The sequence below is a fragment of the Cervus elaphus genome, chromosome 18, assembly GCF_910594005.1.
Source record: "Cervus elaphus chromosome 18, mCerEla1.1, whole genome shotgun sequence".
NCBI classification, from domain to species: domain Eukaryota; kingdom Metazoa; phylum Chordata; class Mammalia; order Artiodactyla; family Cervidae; genus Cervus; species Cervus elaphus.
This window is the reverse complement of record NC_057832.1, coordinates 81,653,790-81,675,798: the sequence shown is the minus strand read 5'-3', so window position 1 is coordinate 81,675,798 and position 22,009 is coordinate 81,653,790. Positions and strand designations below refer to the sequence as shown.

Here is a 22,009-nt window from a genome sequence, read left to right as displayed (position 1 = left end):
TAACCATTCCTTTTTGTTGATCATTTACTGTTTTTTACCTTCTTCAACTATTATATGTCACTTTAAGCCCTTTTCTATATTTTGGTTTAGCTCCTTAGAATTGATTTCTAATAGTGGGATTACTGGTCAAAACATCTGGCTTTTCCTTAAGGATACTGATAAAAACTGGAAAACTTTCTTTTAAAGGTTATCCACATTTCTACCAGTTGTGTATATTTTTTAAAATGTATATTATATATGTAATACATGTATACATATATACACATGTATATAATTAAATGCTAAAGAGCATTCTCATAGGTATACACACATATAACTTGAAGATAAATATGAAAAATCTTATAGTATTAATGTGTAACATAAAAAGCATTTCAAATGGTTTTACTGACCATATTGAATGAGATTGCTAGAGTATTTTGTTTGTTTTTATTTTCTTTTTTCATTTATTTTTATTAGTTGGGAGGCTAATTACTTTACAATATTGTAGTGGTTTTTGCCGTACATTGACATGAATCAGCCATGGATTTGAGAGTATTTTGTTAAAAAGTTTACAGTTTAAAAATCGAGAAGTTCAGCATTTTGGGTTCCCTATATTATATTTAACTGCTTACTTGAGAAATGGTCTATGTTACACAAAACGTAGCACACTAACAGCATAATAATGTAATGTCTAACTTCACTGGGGAAGGATTAACTCTCTAGCAGAAAATTGTTCTGCTTGCAATTACTCATCTAAATTTATCATGATACTTTGCACCTGTCTAGCACCTTTTATCAGAGGGCCTTCTATTTCTTTTCAGGTGGTATTAAACTAGCAGTTGGGAAAATATTCACATTTTATTTCCCTCAAAAAGGAAAAATTAATTTAGATGAGGGATAGGCCCTTATTCTGAATGAGGTTTTTAGACCACTTAAAAAAAAAAAAAAAAAAAAACACAAGCAAATAGGCAAAAAACAAAACCCCAAAACAACCAAAAGTTAGTGTACCACCAGATGCCACTCATCTGCATATTGTGCTATAAACCATTTGGATACAGCCAATATTGGTTTTATGATAATTTAGGTAGGGTCTAAATTTGAATTATATATTTTTAAAATATGCAAGTTCATTAAATAGCTATTACTAGAGAAAGTGAATGTTTAACTTATCATACAACAAATGTTATTTTGAAATCCCTCATACACATATGTATACAACTGATGTGCCAAATACATATACTAACAAGATTCATAAGGCTGGTAGCTTGCCATAATCCATTAACATAGTTTTGTTATTGCTTGTGTTTGTGTATATATACACATCTCCTTTAAAATATTGAGACTGAGCTTCTCTCCACTTGAATTCTAGACAGATTAAGATGACTCAGAATATAAATTAAGTCTCCATTGAGTTGGCCAATAACAAATTGACTTTGGTATTAAATTTGATCTAAGCTGACTCAAAGTGACCTTCCACTTTCTATTCCTTTTTAAAATAACCTTTATCTATAACATAGTAGGCAGTGCTATCAAAACCTTCCAGTAAAGTCCTGTGCTGGTCTTTTACTAACTAAATCAGAATGGTCCTAAACTGGCCTCTAGCAGCATATATTCCACAAGCTACTTGCATAAACAGCAGTCCCAGAGGCATTCTTTCATAAGGAACATATTTAAAATTTAACTGTACTTAACTGTAATTAAAATTCTGTACCACCCATCCCCTCACCAAACAAACACCATGTACCTGAATGAAACTGAATTCCCTCCAGTTTAAAGCATTGCTCACTGAAGGGATAGAGGTGACTGCCAGGAGGGAAAGTAAGCCGAGGCTCATTATGCCAAAGGAAATATACATTTCAATTCTCCAGACTTCTTCCTCATTCCAAGAGTTTTCAATATTTGCATGAACCTAAGAAGAAAGCAAATGTGAATTTCCTTTGTTTGGTAGAACATTAACTGATTCAGCACAGAGTTCACTCTTGGCCTAAGAATACGTCATATACAGACATATTTAAGTTGCACTAATTCAATTTAATGAACTGGTATGGAGAGCCTATTACTGGATGGTATTTGTTCCAGGTGTGTGGGAAAGAGAAGAGAGAGTTAAACAAAAAGAGGACTAAGGTCCTCTCCTTCCTCACCCATGTGTGATAAGGGTAGTTGACACATTTGTAATACATTGTGCTGACATGGACTCTGGAGTCCCAACACTGAAATACTAAGTGTTTGGTTCCAGAGGGAGGCTAAAGAAGTAGTGGCAGTTAATTTTCCGGTATTTTTAAAACTTGGTTGAATGTTCAACTAGACAATTCTAGTTCAACTTAGAATCCAAGCAGGGGATTTCTAAACTTTGTGCCTTCCTTTCTCATAGAATATTTATGCTGATTTGCCTCTTTCTTCTTACCTTCTTTTCCCCAGGAAGCTGAAATTGCCCTGAGGATAAAGCCCTACGAAGCACAAATATTTATCTACTTGAATGACCTCATTAGTATACTTTTCAACTGTCTAGTTGCCTCATTCAGTACTTTTCCAAATGTCTTCCCCTTACATTGATAATGCACATATAATCAAGCCAGACTTTAACTCTGAATACGTCGGATTCTGCATAGGAACTACTTTTAGAATTGTCTGTTTACATGCAAACAATATAATTAGAGTACAAATCAAGGTTTGGATTCCTTGGGTTGAAGTTTTGATCTATTCAAGGAAAACAGGTTCCAACTTAACTTAACTAACTTAACTTGACTTTTCGTCCACTTCCAGGTAACCAAACTGAAGTTTAGTTCAGGTAACCATACCTGAACCATTACAAGGTAACCACACCTAAGTTTAGAAAAAAAGAGAGAAAAGCTATTTCTTAGCCACTAGTTCACTGAAGCAATCAATACCAACATTCTGAAAGAAGCCACAGAGCTCCTCTGTAGAGAAAATGTACTTACTATCTTATTTGGCGTCTATACAACAATACAGAATAACAGCATATCCCAGTATACCCGGAGACTACAACCTGTATCTATCTATTAACACCTGCCCTCCCAATTCACCCCTTCATTCCATGAGTATGTTTTTTGAGTGTCTACAATGTGTCAGGCACAATTTCAGGCACTAGGCATATATCAGTGAGCAAAATGGACAGAGTCCTCCTCTTGTGAACTTACATTCTGATGAGAGAAGGCAGAGAATAGTAAATAAAGAATACAAAGTGTGTTAGAAGGTGGAAAATACTATTGAACAAAGAGAAGGTACAGCAGGGGAAGTAGGAGAGGCTGGGAGTACCAGGGTTGAGTCAGAAGCAGGTGGCAGAATGTAAAACAGTGTCCAGTGAAGGCCTCGCTGAGGAGATAAGGACTTGATGGGAAAAAATTTCACATTCTGAGGTATGGGGAAGTCATTCTGGCTCATACATGATTTGGTTTGAACTTTATAACTAAGAACAGCCTGTCTTATGTACAAACATACAATGTACATCAGCTTTACCATTAAAAAAAAGAATGCTGCCCACCATCAAGTTTTACAAAGGGTTTAATCACAATCCATTGTCAGTTCACAATGGGCCATGAGGAGAATTCAGGAGGAAAACAGGATGAGGCTTTCTGGGCTGTGAAATATAGGCCCCTAGATAGTTAAGATGCATACCTCTGGGAGAATTTCAATGACCCCAGATTCCTGCATCTTCCAATACATAGAAAAACACTGAAATTATTAACTTGAAATATCTGTTCTTTGTGATTAGCAGTAATCCTTTATCAAGGATGTATGCTTGACCACACTTATTTCCTAGCTAAAAAATTCATATACATTCTGGCTCCTTCCCTGCCACTTCAGAGCAGTCCCCTCAGAGCTCCTGAGAGGTTGTTTCCCAGGTTATAGTCTTCAGCTTGGTGTGGATAAAACTCTCTTCTAATCTGATTATTGATTGTTTTGTGTCAACAAATTTGAAGACTTGAAGGAGGTGAGGAAGCTGGTAGAGTAGATATCAAAGCTTTACCATTCATTTAAGTGAAGTGGTTTTTAGAGAAAATGGCTTAAAGAACATCAATCTAGTAATTTTTTTTTTCAAATTACTTTAGGTTTTATTGTTGAAACGAGTGTAATTACTGGATGCTACACACTTGGACCATAATGCTTTGTTTCCTTATAAAATGCAAAAGCTCTTACACATTTGTTTGGCATACTGTGCTCAAGTTTCACTGAAAAATGCTACATCAAAGAGCTTCAATGAAAAATCCTACATCAAAGAGCTTCAATGAAACCCCTGATATTTACTGAATGGAAATTGTTGAGGAAAATCATAGTCTATGCCATCATCAAGCCAATTCCACGAGGCTCTCCCTGAGATTTTCTTTAAGAGTTAAGTGTTAGAAAAGCTTCACCTGAGGAACTAGTACCTTTCTTGCTTTTTGATAACAAAACCCAGCAATCCTGACTTGCTATTCTTTTTTATATTTTCACTAGGCTTAATTTTATTGTATGTGTTTACTAAAAGCTGCCTTATTATTTCACGGAACATGGCCAATTATAAAATAATTAACTGATGCTGAAAGTAATCACTGCAGTTGTAACAAAAAAGGAAAATAAAACCCAACTCTTCACTTCTCTGCTTTTATTCTGCAGAGAAAGGGATGACAGAAGCTTTAACTATAAATTATTCTGAATTAGCCATATAATTCTTATGCAAAAACCTTGTTTAAAGAATAATTCTTTCCCCTCCCTAAATATACCAACATTTCTATTACAAAGTATGTAAAGTTTTACACTATTTTAAATGTTAGTTTTTATAACTTATACTAATCAAGTATTTTACTAGCATCAGATAAATATCAAACATGCTCCATACCTGCTGATAAGCCATGTTGAGAAATAAGTATCTCTCTGACCTTCTCATTGGTAAGCAGAGACTGTAGGCAACATGGACCGAAGCGAAGAAAAAGCTTAATAATCCAAGCTGTTTTCTACACTGTAACCAGGTCTCCAACCACGGTGGGAATCTCCTATACTTGGTGCCATAATAAAGCTGATAAGCAGCTGCCAGGAGACCTGCCAGGTAGACCAGCGACAGCAAAGTAATGGCAACTATGGGCAAGGTCTTATTCACAATCTCAATAGGAATCTTGTAAAAGTCACTCTGCTGGTTTCTAGCATAGGGATGAATCACATCTCTGACAAAAGAATAAAGAAAGAAAAATGTGGCCAGGCTTACGGCTACCACCACTGGCCCTCTCCAGAGAGTAAACAGTCGCAGGGGTAAATTTTCAATCTCCCTGGCTGATGATAATGATCCCAAGTCAACGGGAATGAAATTCAGTTGACGGGCAAGTTCAATAACCTGTTGTCGAGCTTGAATATTATTGCTGCATATATAAACCTGTGGGGAAAAACCAGAAGACTCATCATTACTATTGTTGCTTATAAAAATGGTAATAATCACATGCTCCATTTAATCCATGGAGCATCACATATGATGACCTGGAGTGATACAAAAAACTAAGGTGATAAAGCATTTGTTAATTTATTAATCTATTTATTTATAGGTTAAATAGTATTGTAAAAATACAACAAAGCCCTTGCTAGCTTCGATGACATGAAATGAAAATGCAGAAAAATCTAGCGTGAACCTGGGACCAAGTTCTCAGGGGAAGGAAGGCAGGAGGAAAGATTTCTAAACCACGTGCTTCTGAACAGATAAGGTAAGGTCTTCTCTTCAGTAGTCTAGGTGAAATTCAAGCTGCTGGCCATGCCCCTCCCCCATTCAGCTCCCACACTTCTGCAGGGCGTGGGCTGGGGCTGGTTCTCCAGGCTTTGGTGGACAGCTTAGCTCTAGCACTGCAGTGATTCTGCCAAGCAGAGTGATTGCAAGCAATGCCCTTTATGGCTGTTCAGCAAGGGAAAAGATGCTGAATGAGTATACTGAATGAGATGGTTGAATTTGCAACTAAAATTTTCTAAATTATGTCATGATGCTATACTATTTATAAAATTTACCTTCTGGCTTAGAAACCAATTCACCAAAACCATGGATAATCTCAGGTGTATTACTTCATTGGTCAGAATTATGAAATTCTTTCATCTTTAAATTAGGATAATATATTTGGTGGGGGGAAATGGCATTATTAGGCTTAGTTAATTTAAATAGTAAAAGTAACTGCTGTTTGATGTGATCGAGATCAGTAGGGGTGAGGGTGGGCTTTCAAGCTACCAAATACTCTTATATATTGCAATATGGTTGAGAAGACAACAAATATTTGTTGAACACCAAGTTCATGTTGGAGTGAACCTGGATTAGTGTTAGAAAAAGTTTGCTGTAAAATCTCTGAGTGATGTTCAGGGAAAACAAATTCTTAAATATATCCCAAAAGATGTTTATATACGTGCTCTGGAACAGGCCACATTGAAATTCTTGCCTGCTAAACCTAGTTATACAATGGAAAGAATGTAGACTTCTTAGGATTATTAATTTTATCTAACATTAGCCATATAAATGAAAAAGTCTATACTGTTAGAACTTCTAAAATGGAACAGTGAAGGTAGAGAGATAGATATCAAAGAAATAAGGAAAAGCATTCTCAGTTTATTACAGGTGTGACAATGGTGAATTAAACTTTTTTATTTAATTCATTGGGAAAAAACACTAAAAATTATAAAACTTTATAATTTACCTAAAAGAATAAATCAAACATGTGTAAAGGCAGAAGATACAGATGAAACTCTCTCTGGATTTCACACTGAAGAATCTCTTGTTCCATAATTTATTTTGTTGAATATTAAAATTATCACTAATATAGGCAAAGGATTAAATTCTGGTTTATCTCTCATTTACTTGATTTGATCTATCGCTAAACCTTGGTGGATATGCAAAAGAAAAAAAGGCTTCAGAACAGTCTCTAGGAAAGTATATATTCTTTTACTAGGTCTTCCAAATTAAACACCTGAAAATGAATAGTTATCAAGACACTCATGTGCAGCACGCTCTGCTGTGCTGTACTTTACTCAGCCATGTCTGACTCTGTGCGACCCCATGGACTATAGCCCGCCAGGCTCCTCTGTCCATGGGGATTCTCCACACAAGAATACTAGAGTGGGTTGCCATGCTATTCTCCAGGGGATCTTCCCCACCCAGGGATCGAAACCATGTTTTTGGTGTCTCCTGCATTTCACGCAGATTCTTTATTGCTCAGCCACCAGGGAAGCATGATATGCAGCATACAGAGATGTAAATACTCGAATTTATTTTCTAAGACATCTAGTCAACTGTCTTTATGGGCAAAAATAATAAAAGTATTTTATCATCTTGCTCCAATATAATGCATAACTACACTTTTGAAAGATTTTTAAGGTGCACTACTCTATGTGTTTACTTATAAAAGCAGAGCTGGAACACTGTTTACCAAATAGGCAAACACTGTTTACGTCTTTTTGTTTGCAAAGAAAGGAGGAGGAAGGAAGAAAGGGTGGGAGGAAGAGAGGCAAAGAAAAAAGACATGTTTGAGATTGTTTTAATTTTTGAGGAAGCAAGGAGACGACCCATTATTCATCTACAAATCTTGTCTTTTTCTTCAATTAGCTGATTATGATAGGAAAGTTCAAGTTATTTTCTCAGCTTTTTACATCATTTTGAGGATAGAAATATGTCCTTACAAGGTCAGAACACAAATCTTCAGGAGCTCACACATAGTTTTCAAAATGATAATCATGGGAGAGCATCAGAATTCGTTTTTTAGGTATGTATTTGTCTACCTAAGTATAAAATACCAGCTAAATAAGAATAAAATGTAAAAATACATACCTGCCGGCTGGCATCCTTAGGTCCTAACTGAAGTGCCCAAGCTGAGATAACATTAAATCCTTTCACAATCAAGGAGTCCGGGAATAATGAAGCCAAATATTCCGCATTGGATTCTGGGTATTGGTTTACCTTCATATTATTGCTCACATCAATCAGGATTTTACCCACAAGCAGATGTCTCAGGTCCCACAGGGAGGTATAATGTTCTCTATGTATAGCAACAAATATTATATTTGTTTTTATTAGAGCATCTTCATGGTGAGTGACATCTACTACATGAGGAAAAAATTCAGAAGCAAACTTAGGATTTCTGCTTCCTATTACCACATGATAGCCACATCTAATAAGTCGAATGGTCAGGGATTTGGCAAAATCCCCACTTCCGATTACACCCACAGTGACCTTCCTTGCATCTTTGATACCATTTATCCCATTAGGCAAAAAAGTTTCACTAAGACTCTTGGGGCTTCCCATCATGGAGATTGATTCCATGATATGGACTCTTCCAAGATCACCAGGGATATCCTAGGGGAGAGAAAATAAAGCACTCATCAATTACTTATTACCAAACATGAATACACTTTTGATGTTATAACAACATCCCTGTTTCTAGAGGTAAAACAATCTGGCAAACTATATAACATCAAACACCACAAAACACAATTTGTAAGCCAGAAATGGATCTCGAAATAGAAAAATGAACTGTCACAAAGTTGATGTGCTAAATTGGAGCTTCTCCAATTTTAATGTGCATTTGAATCATCTGAGAATCTTGTTAAAACGCAGATTCTGATTCAGTAAGTCTGGAGTGAGGCCCAAGATTCTGCATTTCTAATAAGGTGATGCCAATGTTGCTGGTCTGTGGGGCCCCTCTTTGAACAGCAAGGCTCTAGAGCACAAAAGGAGAGAGTGAAGTTTTCAACAAGGGAGAACTTTTTAAAAAACACAGTTGCAACCAGTGTGAAAATTCAGTTTCTCAGCAGACCAGAGGCAGCAAAGTCAGAAATGCCACTAGAGGTAAAGAAGGACTGTGATGATTCATCATAGCTCATGAGACAAGAGAAGACAGACAAACAATAGTAAAACCCAAAGAACCATTTATAACCCCAAACTGTCTAAAGTCATTTGGGATTACCTCAGTAGCTAGTAAGTAGCTAGTAAGAGCTTTATTATTAAATGAGAGTAAGCTAAATCAGCTACTAAAAAAAATGAAATCTGGGGTTTACCGTTTTCAGAAAAGTAGCCATCAAAATATAATAAAGAATTAATTAAATACTATAGACTTCTATCATCAACCTTATGTCTCATTAACTTATCATTGAGAAAGTTTTCCCGTATAAAGGGGGTTAGTAGTATGTTTATGGTCTTAAATTACACAATACTTATGAAATCTTTTTCTTCCTTTCTTGCATCAGTTGCCTTGAATATTTTTTTCCAGAAAAAAATCTGTCAAATTCTTTTCTTAGTGACTAACACCTGGAAAGTTCATATTTGTAGTAACTTGCTCAAGAATACAAATCAGATGGCCATGAATCAGTGTCACTGTTGGGTCTGAATGAAAAACACTCTTCCATTTTATCTGCAATGTGCAATTTCTTTTATACTAATAGCAGATGTGGATCTCTTCAGAGAACTTAATGGATTTTACAGGAACAGGTGGAATGTTTTTAAAAAAACATGTTTCTCTGGTTTTTAGTCACTGGAATTTCAAATTACTAGAGCCAGGAAAATTCAACTTTTTACCCTAGAAATGGAACATGTTCAATGACTCCAAATATATCAGTAAATTAATCTTTAGAAAGATAATAACATTACCTGATACTTATATAGCATGCACTGCATGCCAGCTCTGTGATTACAGATTTACTGACTGCATCCTCACAACCACCCTATGAGACAGGTACTAATACTGTCATGCCCATTTTGCAGATGAAGAAACTGATACATGCAGAAAATAATTTGTACAAGGTCACAAAAGAGAAACTAGAAGAGCCAGTATTAGAACCCAGGCAATCTATCAAGGTATGTGTCATTTGGGTGCCTGTAAGGAATTAAAGAAAAATATAGGGGCAGAGGCAAGGTGGAAGAGAGATGGTTGTGTTCATATTAGTATATTCTCCTTCTTCAGCCATGTCATTGTTCCTTAGCATTACCTAGTCATCTCAATGTCTAACCTGGGTCCTGGGAAAGGGGAAAACTCACTATTTTTAAATCTATTACATGTTTCATTTCACACTTTTCAAGTTAGCATTTGCTTTCCCTTGGGGTGATCCCATACACCCTGAAAAGCGGGGGTGGGGGAGGTGTCAGAGGCACCAAGTTGGTACAAAACTGTCAGCATCCTCCGAGAGATATTCCTGGTATTTAGAGAATCAGAAGCAGTTAAAGAAACCAGAAGTAATTAAATCAATGCTCATTTCATTAAACAATTCAAGGTGAACTGACTGACCTACCCCTAGTCATATATATTATCTAAGGGTAAAGAGAGTTACTCGATTCTCACACAGGAAACCAAGTTTCCTATATCCCAGTCTCAAGTTCTTCTGAGTAGAGATCGTAGCATCTCCCAAAATGTAAGAATTGCAAAATCTTTAAATCCAAGAATCATGATGATCAAGACCTTTTTAAATGAAAGCAAAAATAAAAACAGTATCACTGATCTGCTTATTTTACTAAGTTCAAACCCTTTCTGTAAATCAGAATGTGAACAAGTAAAAATACATTAGGGCCTATTAATGTCATCTCTGGGTACCTCATAATACCATGTGTCTTATACATATTAATAGATGACTCTGTCCTAACATGTCTGGGCCTTATTCATATTGTATTTCTAATGGCAAGTTTTAACTGAACCCTTTAATAGTATGACTATGCCTATAAATAGAAGTTGGTCTAATAAATGAGACTCTTCTCATCAAAGTTTTAAGTAATGTAAAAACATTCATAAGAAAAAAACACAACTTTTAATGGATTTGAGAGATGGATTATTTGTATACTGCTGTAAGCATATGATAATGGCACATACTATTTTGTAGTTTGCAATATTTTCACATATATTACCTTATTTAATTCTCAGATGGCTGTGAAGTACATACTACACCCATCTTAAAGATGAGGAAACAGAGGCTTAGAGAACTTTAGCAATTTATCAAAGACAGTGCACTTTGTAGTTAACACAACTCAGCTTCACATATAAGGCCTTTGACCTCTGCTAATTCTAACACTGCAGTGCAAACATTGTATGGGATATCTTAAAACTATCAAGATCACCAAAAGTCACCCATTAGTTTTATTCTCCAAAAGAAATACTAACTCTAAATAAAGTATGAATCATAGCTCAGATAGTTTTAGGTAAACCCAAAGCTATAAAGTCGGCAAACTCCGGGAGATAGTGAGGGACAGGGAGACCTGGTGTGCTGTAGTCCATGGAGTTGCAAAGAGTTGGACACGACTTATAACTAACTGAACACAATGACAAAGCTATATAGTTTGGATTTATAGCTATTAATCAATCAATCATCAGTAAATCCAAATTTTAGATCAAAATCAACCAAAGACCTAACTTTATTAATACTATAAAAAAAAAACATGATTGATTGCTGGGTAATTCTTGAAGAACCCCCAGGTAGCAACCCGTTTTCTGTGGGGGCACTGCAAACACCGTGAAGGTATATATTGCTTCTAGAGGGGAGGAAAAAAGAGGCAAGAAGTATGTGTGGGTCCTGTGGAACTCATCTGTGCATAGACCTAAAAAGCACCTCCTCTGCACAAACTATGGGTGCTGAGACACTGGAGTAAAAATCTCATGAATCTCCTTTCAATTCTGTAAGCCATCATTTTGGATCACTTAGTTAACAGCTGAGCTGAAGTTTACAATTGTGATGTCCATAAAAAATGGGGTTATAAGGAACTTTCCTTGGTCCAGTGGCTCAGACTCTGAGCTCCCAATGCAGGAGCCCTGGGTTCGATCCCTGGTCAGGGAACTAGATCCCACATGCCACAACTAAGATCCCGTGCAGCGAAATAAATAAGTATTTTTTTAATGGGGTTATAAGAAGTGAATAATGTCAACAGCTGAAAAAGGTTTACCTATTTACAAAGTAAGAGTCATAAATATCTTACATGGTACATTTCCACTGACAAGGAGTGATGCAACTTTAATAGAAAGATCTGTTTTTCCGTGGTCCAGCATCAATTTATTCAGGCCACTGTGTACTTTGCACAGAAGAAATAAAGAAGAGAAGCACAGTGCTTACACTTAAGTTAATATTCCATTTAAGAAAAGACAAGATATACTTGGATTAAAAAGCAAGAAAAAGAAAAACAAACTCATATCAGCATATAATTAAGAATTAGATAGTATGACCAGAGCATAGTTATTCTAGAAAATTAGCAAGAGAAAAGTGTCACATAGTGTCTCTTTACCTCAAATCATTCTATATATATGAATTGTACCTGCAAAATAATCTCAAAATTACACAGAATGTTTCAAGGGAGGTACACTACAGGTTCATTCTAACTTAAAACCTCAAGGACCCAAAATTAAATTTGGCTTTCTGTGACCTTACTTTCAAAGCACTAGGGCACTGGCTCCCAAATATGAAGCTATAACTGGTCAATAGCAATTAAAAAGTATATGGATACAGTAGGAAGTTTTTCATAAAATTGTTCAATTTGCCAAATTGTCTTTTCCTCTGAGAGTATATCTTAACTAACTTTAGGGGTCAAAATGTCTGTTTTTCATAAAAGGATAGTGATAAAAGTTGTCTGAGTTGGCAGTCCTATATAGATCCTCTCCCCCCCCTTTTTATTTTACTGGAAACTCTTATATAAACGTGCTCCTTAAGCCTTTTGGAGAGAAAACCTTTCTGGGGAGAAGGGGGAAAGCACCTTGGACAAGTTCCCTGCTGCTGGAGATGTTTGCTTAACCCTCAGATGATATATCAAATATCCCCATCTAATTTTATGTAACTGGAGATTTTACTATCATGATCTTTGGGTTGCAAAAAGATAACCTCTACAGTCTCTCAGTATTTAAGTAAACATAAAACCCAACTGTTTATGGGCTTCCCTTGTGGTTCAGCTGGTAAAGAATCCACCTATAATGTGGGAGACCTGGGTTCGATCCCTGGGTTGGGAAGATCCTCTGGAGAAGGGAAAGGCTACCCACTCCAGTATTCTGGCCTGGAGAATTCAATGGACTGTATAGTCCACGGGGTCTCAAAGAGTCGGACATGACTGAGCAATTTTCAGTTTCACTTTCAACTGTTTATAACAATAAAAAATTTATTTGAGGGAAGAGGTGGGGTCTTTTTTTTAGGCTTTCATTTTTTGGAAGAAATTTGTAAGTCCTTTAGACAAGACCAGAAGCAACAATTCTGCTTGAAAAATCAGAATGTGATTTCTTAACACAGCAGTTGTCCAAGTATGGTCGCTGAACCAGCAGCATCAGCAGTACTGGGAACTGGTTAGAAATGTGAATTCTTAGGCACTATCCCAGACCTCCTAAATCAGAAACCCTGGAGGTGGAGCGCAGCAATCTGTTATAAAAAGTCCTCCGGTGGTTTTGATGCACATCAAAGTTTGAGAATAACTGCCCTAATGTAATGCAGTCCAACCACTATTCACCATTTGAATATTAAAATCCACTTAACTCAGATTATTAAATTCTTTCAGCTGAAACTCTTGGGTAATTTGTATGCATCCTCATTTAAAAATCATTCTCTCAAAATTATGAAATGGTAATTTTATTAAAACTATGCAGATTTATTCTTTGAAATTCTGTTTATAAACTATGGTAATTACAAATGACTCATTAATATTTCATACTTGGATCTGAGTGTCTTTTTGTGTTCATGTTTTCTAGAACCAACTGAAGAATTTTCAGAAAAGAAATATAATAGCACTACAGCAAAAGCTTAACTAATTCCATGCCTTCCAGACTTTTCAAAGAACCTGAATATGATTTAATGAGATATTAAAAATTACAAGTAACTCCCAAAATATTTCCTAGGCTCCATATGTATTCAATATACACCTTTATATGGGTATGATTTTATGATATTCCTAGGTCCTAAATCACCAAAACAGAGCTTTATATGTTTATTATGTTGAAATTACTAGGGTAAGAAAGCAGTCTAATTCATGGTAGGAACATTTTAAACAAAAAAGCTTGCTGGTTAAATTTAGGTTAGTCTAGAAATTCAATTTTAAAAATGTATTGTCCAACAACTTGAGTTGATAAAAATATTTTAGGATCTTCTTCAATAAATTAAAGCAACATCTGTCTAAGACCACCCCACCCACCCACTTTTCCTCTATGTTTAGGCCACAGAAGATGCTATATACATCCTTCCATCCACCTTATAAGAAAGCCTGTTACATCAAGCAGAATCAGGGATCTTGTGCATACCTGGACTCTCATAGCAATGCAAACTGAATTACAAGGGGGTACGTCATATTCCCAAATGAAGCTGGGAATAGCAGGGTAGATCATGGCTGATATAATCTCTCCATTTTATAACTTGTTGCAGATTATACTTTGAGATAAGGACACCTATGTTTGGTGGTGGTGGTTTAGTCACTAAGTCGTTTCCAACCCTTGTGACCTCATGGGCTGTGGCCCGCCAAGCTCCTCTGTTCATGGGATTTTCCAGGCAAGAAGAGTGGAGTGAGTTGCCATTTCCTTCTCCAGGGGATCTTTCCGGCTCAGGGATGAAACCTGGGTCTCCTGAATTACAGGCAGATTCTTTACCGACTGAGCCACCAGAGAAGCCCACACCTATGTTTACTGGCTAGCAAATACAAGTTTTCCTATGTTGTAGCAACTTACAAATAAATAATCTTCTATGAAAGGCCTAGCACTCTAGCCTCTACACAAACCCATTTCCCCTTTCAATGCCGTACCATAAATAGGTTAGAAAAGGCACCAGTGTCCACTGGGTGCTGTGAACTGTAGGGATCTCTGATGATTGACATCATTTTATTTACTTATTTATTTTTGACATCAATTTAGAAATCTGTCCAGAGCCAAAGGTCATGAGGATACTCACCATCCATCCCCAACCATTCCCCTATCCAGTGTCTTATTGAGCCTGACCCACCAGGCATTCAGCTAGGTACTAACACTTCAGTGACACTAAACAAGTACTGGCTTCTTGGTCTTCTAAACAATATGATGAAATTATAAATATTGAAGCATATATAGCAACTAAAAAAAAAGCTTTATGGAGGTGTAATTTACATATTGTAAAATCTACCCATTTAAAATGTATAAATTAATGATTTTCAGTATATTTACAGTTATGTAACCATCACAACAATCCAGTTTTAGAACATTTCCACCAGCAATAACTGTTATTACTCAAATTTTAATAAAAACTTGCTGAGAGCATATGCCTCTTTTTTTTTAAACTAGTATATGCTTCTTAAAAGAAAAAAATCCTTGTTCCTGCAATGTCCTAAACATCCCACTGGCTTTCACACAGCAGATTGTGGCCTGACTTTTGCTGATTCTGCTCGATACTATATGGGTATAATAGAGACACCTATTACTTGGCTTAAGTGGAGAGGCAGAATCTCAGTCTCAGAGCTGCCTCTTTCCACAATGGAGAACAACCTTCAAAAGCTGTGGTTCTCAACTCCAGCTGCACCCTCCAGTGACCTGAGAAGCTTTACCACATAGTGATACCCAGTCACCACCACCCCTGAACCCCAGATTTTTATTTAATTAGTCTAAGTTTCAGCCTGAATTTTTTAAGAGGTTTTTTTCATCAGGATTTTAAACGATATCCTCAGGTGCTTTAATTCGCAGCCAAGATTGACAACTATACTAAAAAAGGTAGGATTCAACCACATACTCATTTGGGTATTTGGAGATAACAGATATGGCTTTTTGATGCTCAGTTACATTTCTTTTCACATTGTTGTTGTAATAATGAAAAGTAACCCTGCTGCTGCTAAGTCACTTCGTGTCCGACTCTGTGCGACCCCATGGATGGCAGCCCCCCAGGCTCCCCCGTCCCTGGGATTCTCCAGGCAAGAACACTGGAGTGGGTTGCCATTTCCTTCTCCAATAAAAGTAACCCTAGCAAGAGACTAACAGCAGCCCCTGGATGCTGGAAGCTGGAGAATGCAGCCCTTTCCCTTGCAGGCTCTCAGCTGTCTCAGAAAGTCCACTCACTATTTTGCAATTTCCTCTCTTCATTTTTTGGAAAGGACTGTGCCATTCCTTAAAATGTGTCATCCCACCGCACAGCATACTTTGTTCCTGTTATTTCATAATATTCAAATTTCAGAGTGTTCCAGTAAGAGTGTCTCTTCTGTCTGACTAGGGGCTTCTCTCCTCAATTCTTCAGGCATCATAGGTTCCACTGACCTGAGCAGACAAGGGTTTCCAGGTGGACCAATTATCAAGCTTTAATGTGGGCAGGATCACCTGAGGATCTTGCTACAATGCACATTCTGATTCTCTACGTCTGGAGGAGACTTGAGAGCCTGCCTTTCTCCCAAGCCCCCAGGTGATACACATGGTCCTAGTTCACCGGCCAGACTTGGACTAGCATGGCTCTAGAGTTTCTCTACCTTTTCTTTTGATCTTAATTACAGGTGATACAGGCTAAATAAATGAGAAGACTATGGCATTTATAGAAAGTTTTGTTTATGTGGTGTCAAGGAGAAAGAATAGGCCTAGGCTTCTGAAATCATCTTGTTATTATGAATTTCAGTTTCCTTTGTTAAAACAAAAGAGTTGTACTTGACTCTGCAGTCCTTTCTAACCTAAAATTCTTTTGTTTCTAAGACTAATAGCTATATAATAATGGGAATTGCTAGCTTATATTTAACACTATGACACTTCAAATTTGTGAGCTTTATTTAACAGTATGATTTAAGTAGTACATAGGTTCCTTGAAATTTCAAGGTCACAGTTTTCCTGAGTGGACCTTTGACTTGATGTATGCATTTAATCCCTGAAGTATGTTGTTGTTGTTTAGTTGCCAAGTAATGTCCGACTCTTTGCGACTCCATGGACTGTAGCACACCAGGCTTCCCTTTCCCTCATCACCTCCTGGAGGTTGGCCAAGTTCATGTCCATTGAATCGGTGATGCCATCCAACCATCTCATCCTCTGTCGTCCTCTTCTCCTTCTTCCTTCAGTCTTTCCCAGCATCAGGCTCTTTTCCAGGGAGTCAGTTGTTCACATCAGGTAGCCAAAGTACTGGAGCTTCAGCATCAGTCCTTCCAATGAGTATTCAGGGTTGATTTCCTTTAGGATTGACTGGTTTGATCTCCTTGCTATCCAAGGGACTCTCAAGAGTCTTCTCTAGCACCACAGTTCAAGAGCATCAATTCTCGATGCTCAGCCTTCTTTATGGTCCAACTCTCACATCGATACATGATTACTGGAAAAACCACAGCCTTGACTATACAGACCTTTGTTGGCAAGGTGATGTCTTTGCTTTTTAATACACTGTTTAGGTTTGTCATAGCTTTCCTTCCAAGAAGCAATTGTCTTCTAATTTCTGGCTGCGGTCACCATCCAGTGATTTTAGAGCCCAAGAAGAAATTTGTCACTGTTTCCACCTGAAGTATATTATCAAGCTAAGAGAATTCTATTACACTCAGATACATCACCTCCTAAGATTTTCAATTTAGTGGCATTTCCTTGATATTCCTCTGGCTGAATGGCAGCTCTTGTGCTATATTAATTTTATAAAACAGAACCACATTTGCTTCACAAACATCTAGAACATTAATTGTTGGATGGTAATAACTCTGAGAGGACCGTTGTTCTCAGAGATCTTGATGACTTTCAAAGCCTGCTGATTTGGATGTGTTACCAAGAAAAGGTAATCCCCTGGGACCAGGCAATGAGGTTGGTATATTTTTTACTTTGCAGGCTACACTGAACCTTTCTTCTTCTGTCCTGCAAACCCCAAGCTCCTTTGAAGCTCATGGCAAAATTAAACATCCTCTCCCTATGCTCACTGCTATCATCTACTGATTTCTGGCTTATTCATTATTACTAGTGACTTTGGCCCCCAATACTAACAGTATTCCTCTCTACCCCAGCAGTTGTCATGTCCAACCACTTCATCCTTCAAATGGATGAACCATTCAATCTCATGGCTTCATTCCCTTCATCTAAGGCAATGAATCTTTGCCTCCACCTCACCTCAGATATCTCCAAGCACTATCTCTTGGCCTTCCAATAATTTAGTCAAATACTCATACTGATAATTCCAGATAGGAAGAGAAATCTGATCTGTTTACTATATTCTCACTCTACTAGTTTCTTTATCCATCCTAGATTTCACAGTGTGTATTTATCATTACTCACTTAAAAAGATGGACTCTTGTTACACACTAAATGTTTATTACCCTACCCAAACTATTTATATGTTGAAATCCTAACTCCCAATGTGAGAGTGTTAGTATGCACAGCCTTTGGGAGGGGATTAGGTCACAAGGGTGGAACCCTTATCAACAGGATAAAATAGAGCCCAGAGAGCTCTCTTTTCCCATCTGCCATATGAGGTCACAGAGAGAAGTCTATGAACCAGGAAGTGGGCCCCTACCAGATTGAATCTTCTGGTGTCCTGATCTGGGACTTGCCAGCCTCCAGAACTGTGAGAAATAAATGTCTGTGGTTTAAGCTACTCAGGCAGTGGTATTCTGTTATAGTTCCTTTCCATCACATCCACTTGTCAAATCTCTAGTTGTGGAAGAACCCAGCTACCCATTTTTACTGTTATCTGTACTCAAGTTGGTGAAAGCTACTAAAGAAAAATCTGAAAACTCAGCTCACCTTAAATTCACCATTATCAATCTCACCTATCAAAGGACAGTCTGTCCATTTCTGGCCTGGACACCATCCCTTTTCTCCTTCCAAGCAGCTTTTGTTATGATCTCCTCAGAGACATCTCAACAGGTTCAATGAAATGAAACAGCTTTTTCTACTCAGATCTATTCACATTCATCCAAATTTTCTCCTCTCAGTAAATGATATCATTACCCACCATTTGGGCTTCCCTGGTAGCTGAGGTGGTAAAGAATCCTCCTGCAAAGCAGGATACGTGGGTTTGATCCCTGGGTCAGGAACATCCCCTAGAGAAGGGAATGGCTACCCACTCTAGTATCCTTGCCTGGAAAACCGCATGGACAGAGGAGCCTGGCAGGTTACAGTCCATGGGGTTGGAAAGAGTCAGACAACACTGAGCAACTAAGCACACACACCCATCCTTTGGTCAAGCCAGAAACCTAGAAGTGAACTTCAGGTCCTTGCTTTCCCTCACCCCTAACGTAAAACCCAACACCAGCTTCTGTTTTCCAAAGTATTTCTTAAAAATCTCTCTCCAATGACACCAGCTTAATCCAAGTCTCTCTCATCTTTCACCTGAACTCTGCAGACATTTTCTAATGGGTGTCTCTTATTTCTTCGCTTCTTTCCAAACCATTCTCCAGGTAGCAGCTAAGATTGTCTTAAAATGTAGATCAGATGATATCTTTCACCTCCTTAAAAATCAATGGCCTCGTGTTGCATTTTGAACTACAGTCACCTTCCTGACCTACAGGTTTCCCAGGTGGCGGGGGTAGTGGTAAAGAATCTGCCTGCCAATTCAGGAGACATGGGTTCAGTCCCTGGGTCAGGAAGATCCCCTGGAGAAGAAAATGGCAATCCACTCCACTATTCTTGCCTGGAAAATTCCATGGACAGAGGAGTCTGACAGGCTATAGTCTATGGGGCCACAAAGAGTTGGACACAACTCAGCCCTCACTCACACACCTTTCTGACCTAAATGAACCTGACCTGAAGGCTCTGAATGGACTAGCTAGCCCCAGTATAACTCTTCAATATCATCCTGTGTGACTGTTCCTCCCTATGTTCCAGTCTCAGAACCCTTTTCTTGAAGTAGAAAGGACCAATCACTTTCCCATCCTATGAACAGGCTATCGTATCTCTTCAGTGAAATGATTCACTCCAATTTCGTTTTGTTTGAGCCCCTGTTAAGTTTCCTTTCTTATGGAATTATTCTTTACTCATTACTATTTTCCTGGCCGGAAAATCAGCTCCCTGAGGGTAGAACCATGTTTGTCTTGTCCATCACTCCCTCCACAGTCTCTGACACATAGTACATAAGAACACGATAAATATTCTTCCTTGTCAAATGCATCCAAAAATGTCATGGACAAAAGAGATGTAATAGGTCTCCAGATAAGATCCCTCATTTTGCTGATGAAGGCAGCAAGCCCACAGACCCAAAGGGGGTGATATATCAATGTCATAGTTAAGTCAATGTCATGGTTACTGACTGAACACAGAATAAATGCATCTCCCGGATGCCCTGAATGTGTTCTTCACTGAAACTGCAGTACTAAAATATAATTATGCTCACTCACTATAAGTCTGTTTTCCATGTCACTAGATAATAAAAAGTGACCTGGATATATAGCCTTTCATTTCCTTTCTGAACAATTTGTTCAATTCATTATTACTGATATTGTCTCACTCCCTCAACAGCTCTCCATCCCCGACCCCCTCACACATCCCCACCCCCAGTCTGACTAGCTAAGACAAAGAAACTGTAGCCTTTCAAATTATGTTTCTAAATATCCTGCAAAATCTCTAGGATGGGTATTTTTCTTCTGAAGAGACAAAGAGAGACAGCTGCAGACTAAAAAACAATAGAGACTTAAAGAAAAAATAAATAAATGGAGATCAACACGGCGAAGAAATAATATAGGTGAAAAAAGTGTGTGGGTGTGGCGGGGATGTGGTTTGCAGAGAACTAAAAAGGTTCCCAGCGCGGGGGTTGTTAGCAGGACTAGAATCCAATCAAAGTCAAGAGAGTGGGGGTGGGGCAGGAGTTGAAATTCTACTTCTCCCACTTTCAAGGTGATGAGTGATAATTAACCATGACCAGGAATAAGTTTTTCTATCTAAAAAATGCACTGCCTGAGGAGCAAAAACTGACACCAATCCTTCTCCAAGGCAGTAAGGAAGATAATAATTGGAAATCTCTCGACAAAAATTCTCTTTATCTCTCTGCTCTATTTTAAGAGCGAGATTTTTAGGCCATAATTTTCAACAAGTTTTGGCTGTGGATGAATACAGGGCTTAGATAATTTAGGTCACTCAAAGAAGAGGCCAATTACTTTCTAACACATAATGGCCTGAACACACCACGGCCACATCATTGGGTAATAAACAAAATGACTACTAGAAAGATATACACGTTCGCAAAGCAGCGCTGCCGGATCTTCAGTGAAACACGCTTCATGAACCTAAAGTGGCTAGAAGAGTATCAGGCAGGCGAAGGTAACCTGTCCGTCCTTTCCCTTCGTTCCCTTGGGCCACATCCTACCTGGGACAGTGTCTCTCCGGGCCTTCTTTCTCTTGGGCCCAACCAACCCCAGGACTTTCTGGGAGCTCGGGGAAGTAGGGGACGGAATCCGTGGAACAGACTCCCTCTCCACTCCCTGCCTCAAGGTACCAGGCGATCAGGAACCCCAGAAGCTCAGAGCGGACGCCGCAGAATCCTGGGAAAGAGGCATGCAGCGCTTGGCACCGACCGCATCTTGACCCCCAACTCTGCAGCCGCCAACGCGTCTAGCTCTCTCCCCGAAAGACTCACCTCCGCGCCCTCCGCGCCGGGCAGGGGCGGGCCTCGCAGCTCTCGCCAGCAGTGCCGATTCCCCGGGGGCCTCCCCGGGCTCTAGGGCCTAGGGACCGTGCCTCCGGCTGGCGGCTGGCAGGGTGGCTGCAGCTGCGGTCGCGCTCGGGCAGCGGTCGCGCTCGGGCAGCTTCCCCGCCTCCCCAAGCTGGATCGCGCAGGGCTGGGGAGCACGGGGAGGAGGGAGGGAGGGAGGGAGGGAGGGAGAGAGAAGGGAGGGAGGCGCGCGGAGGCCGGCCTCGCAAGACCCACTGCTAGGGGCTGCGCGCAGGGAGCGCGCAGAGCGCGGAGCCGGACCGGGGACGCCTAGCGGGCTAGGCGGGAGAGTTGAGGCGGCGGGGGAGGAGTCGGAGAGCTGGGAGAGGGTGAGGGGAAGATCTGGGGAGAACCCGGGAGTACGAGGGCCATCAAGAAGTGCAAGCAGAGCGGCGGGGAGTGCCGGCTGTACGGCTCCAGCTTGGCCCTTCCCCCGCCCTCTGCACCTCCTGGGAGCCGCTGAGTATCCACCCGTGGCCTGAGCCTCCCTGCAGGGCTCCGCCAGGATTCATTTTGAAGCCGCTTAGAACAGTCGATC

The 22,009-nt window shown here is 39.1% G+C and overlaps 1 protein-coding gene across 2 annotated transcripts in view; it reads right to left on the bottom strand.

Moving 5' to 3' along the window:
• The window catches only part of STEAP2 (STEAP2 metalloreductase), a 28,144-nt gene extending 6,610 nt beyond the window's left edge, over positions 1–21,534 (bottom strand). Inside the window, exons 1-4 of one of the 2 annotated variants that reach the window (XM_043872374.1) lie at positions 21,397–21,534; positions 7,763–8,287; positions 4,817–5,344; positions 1,724–1,888 (exon numbers count right to left, since the gene is read on the bottom strand). In XM_043872374.1, coding sequence (XP_043728309.1) covers positions 1,724–1,888; positions 4,817–5,344; positions 7,763–8,254 — 1,185 coding nt within the window. In that variant the 5' untranslated portion in view covers positions 8,255–8,287; positions 21,397–21,534. Of the gene's footprint in view, positions 1–1,723; positions 1,889–4,816; positions 5,345–7,762; positions 8,288–21,126; positions 21,361–21,396 lie in introns of those variants that run through there. The other variant, XM_043872376.1, reaches the window with a different exon arrangement.
• Positions 21,535–22,009: the final 475 nt, after the last annotated feature.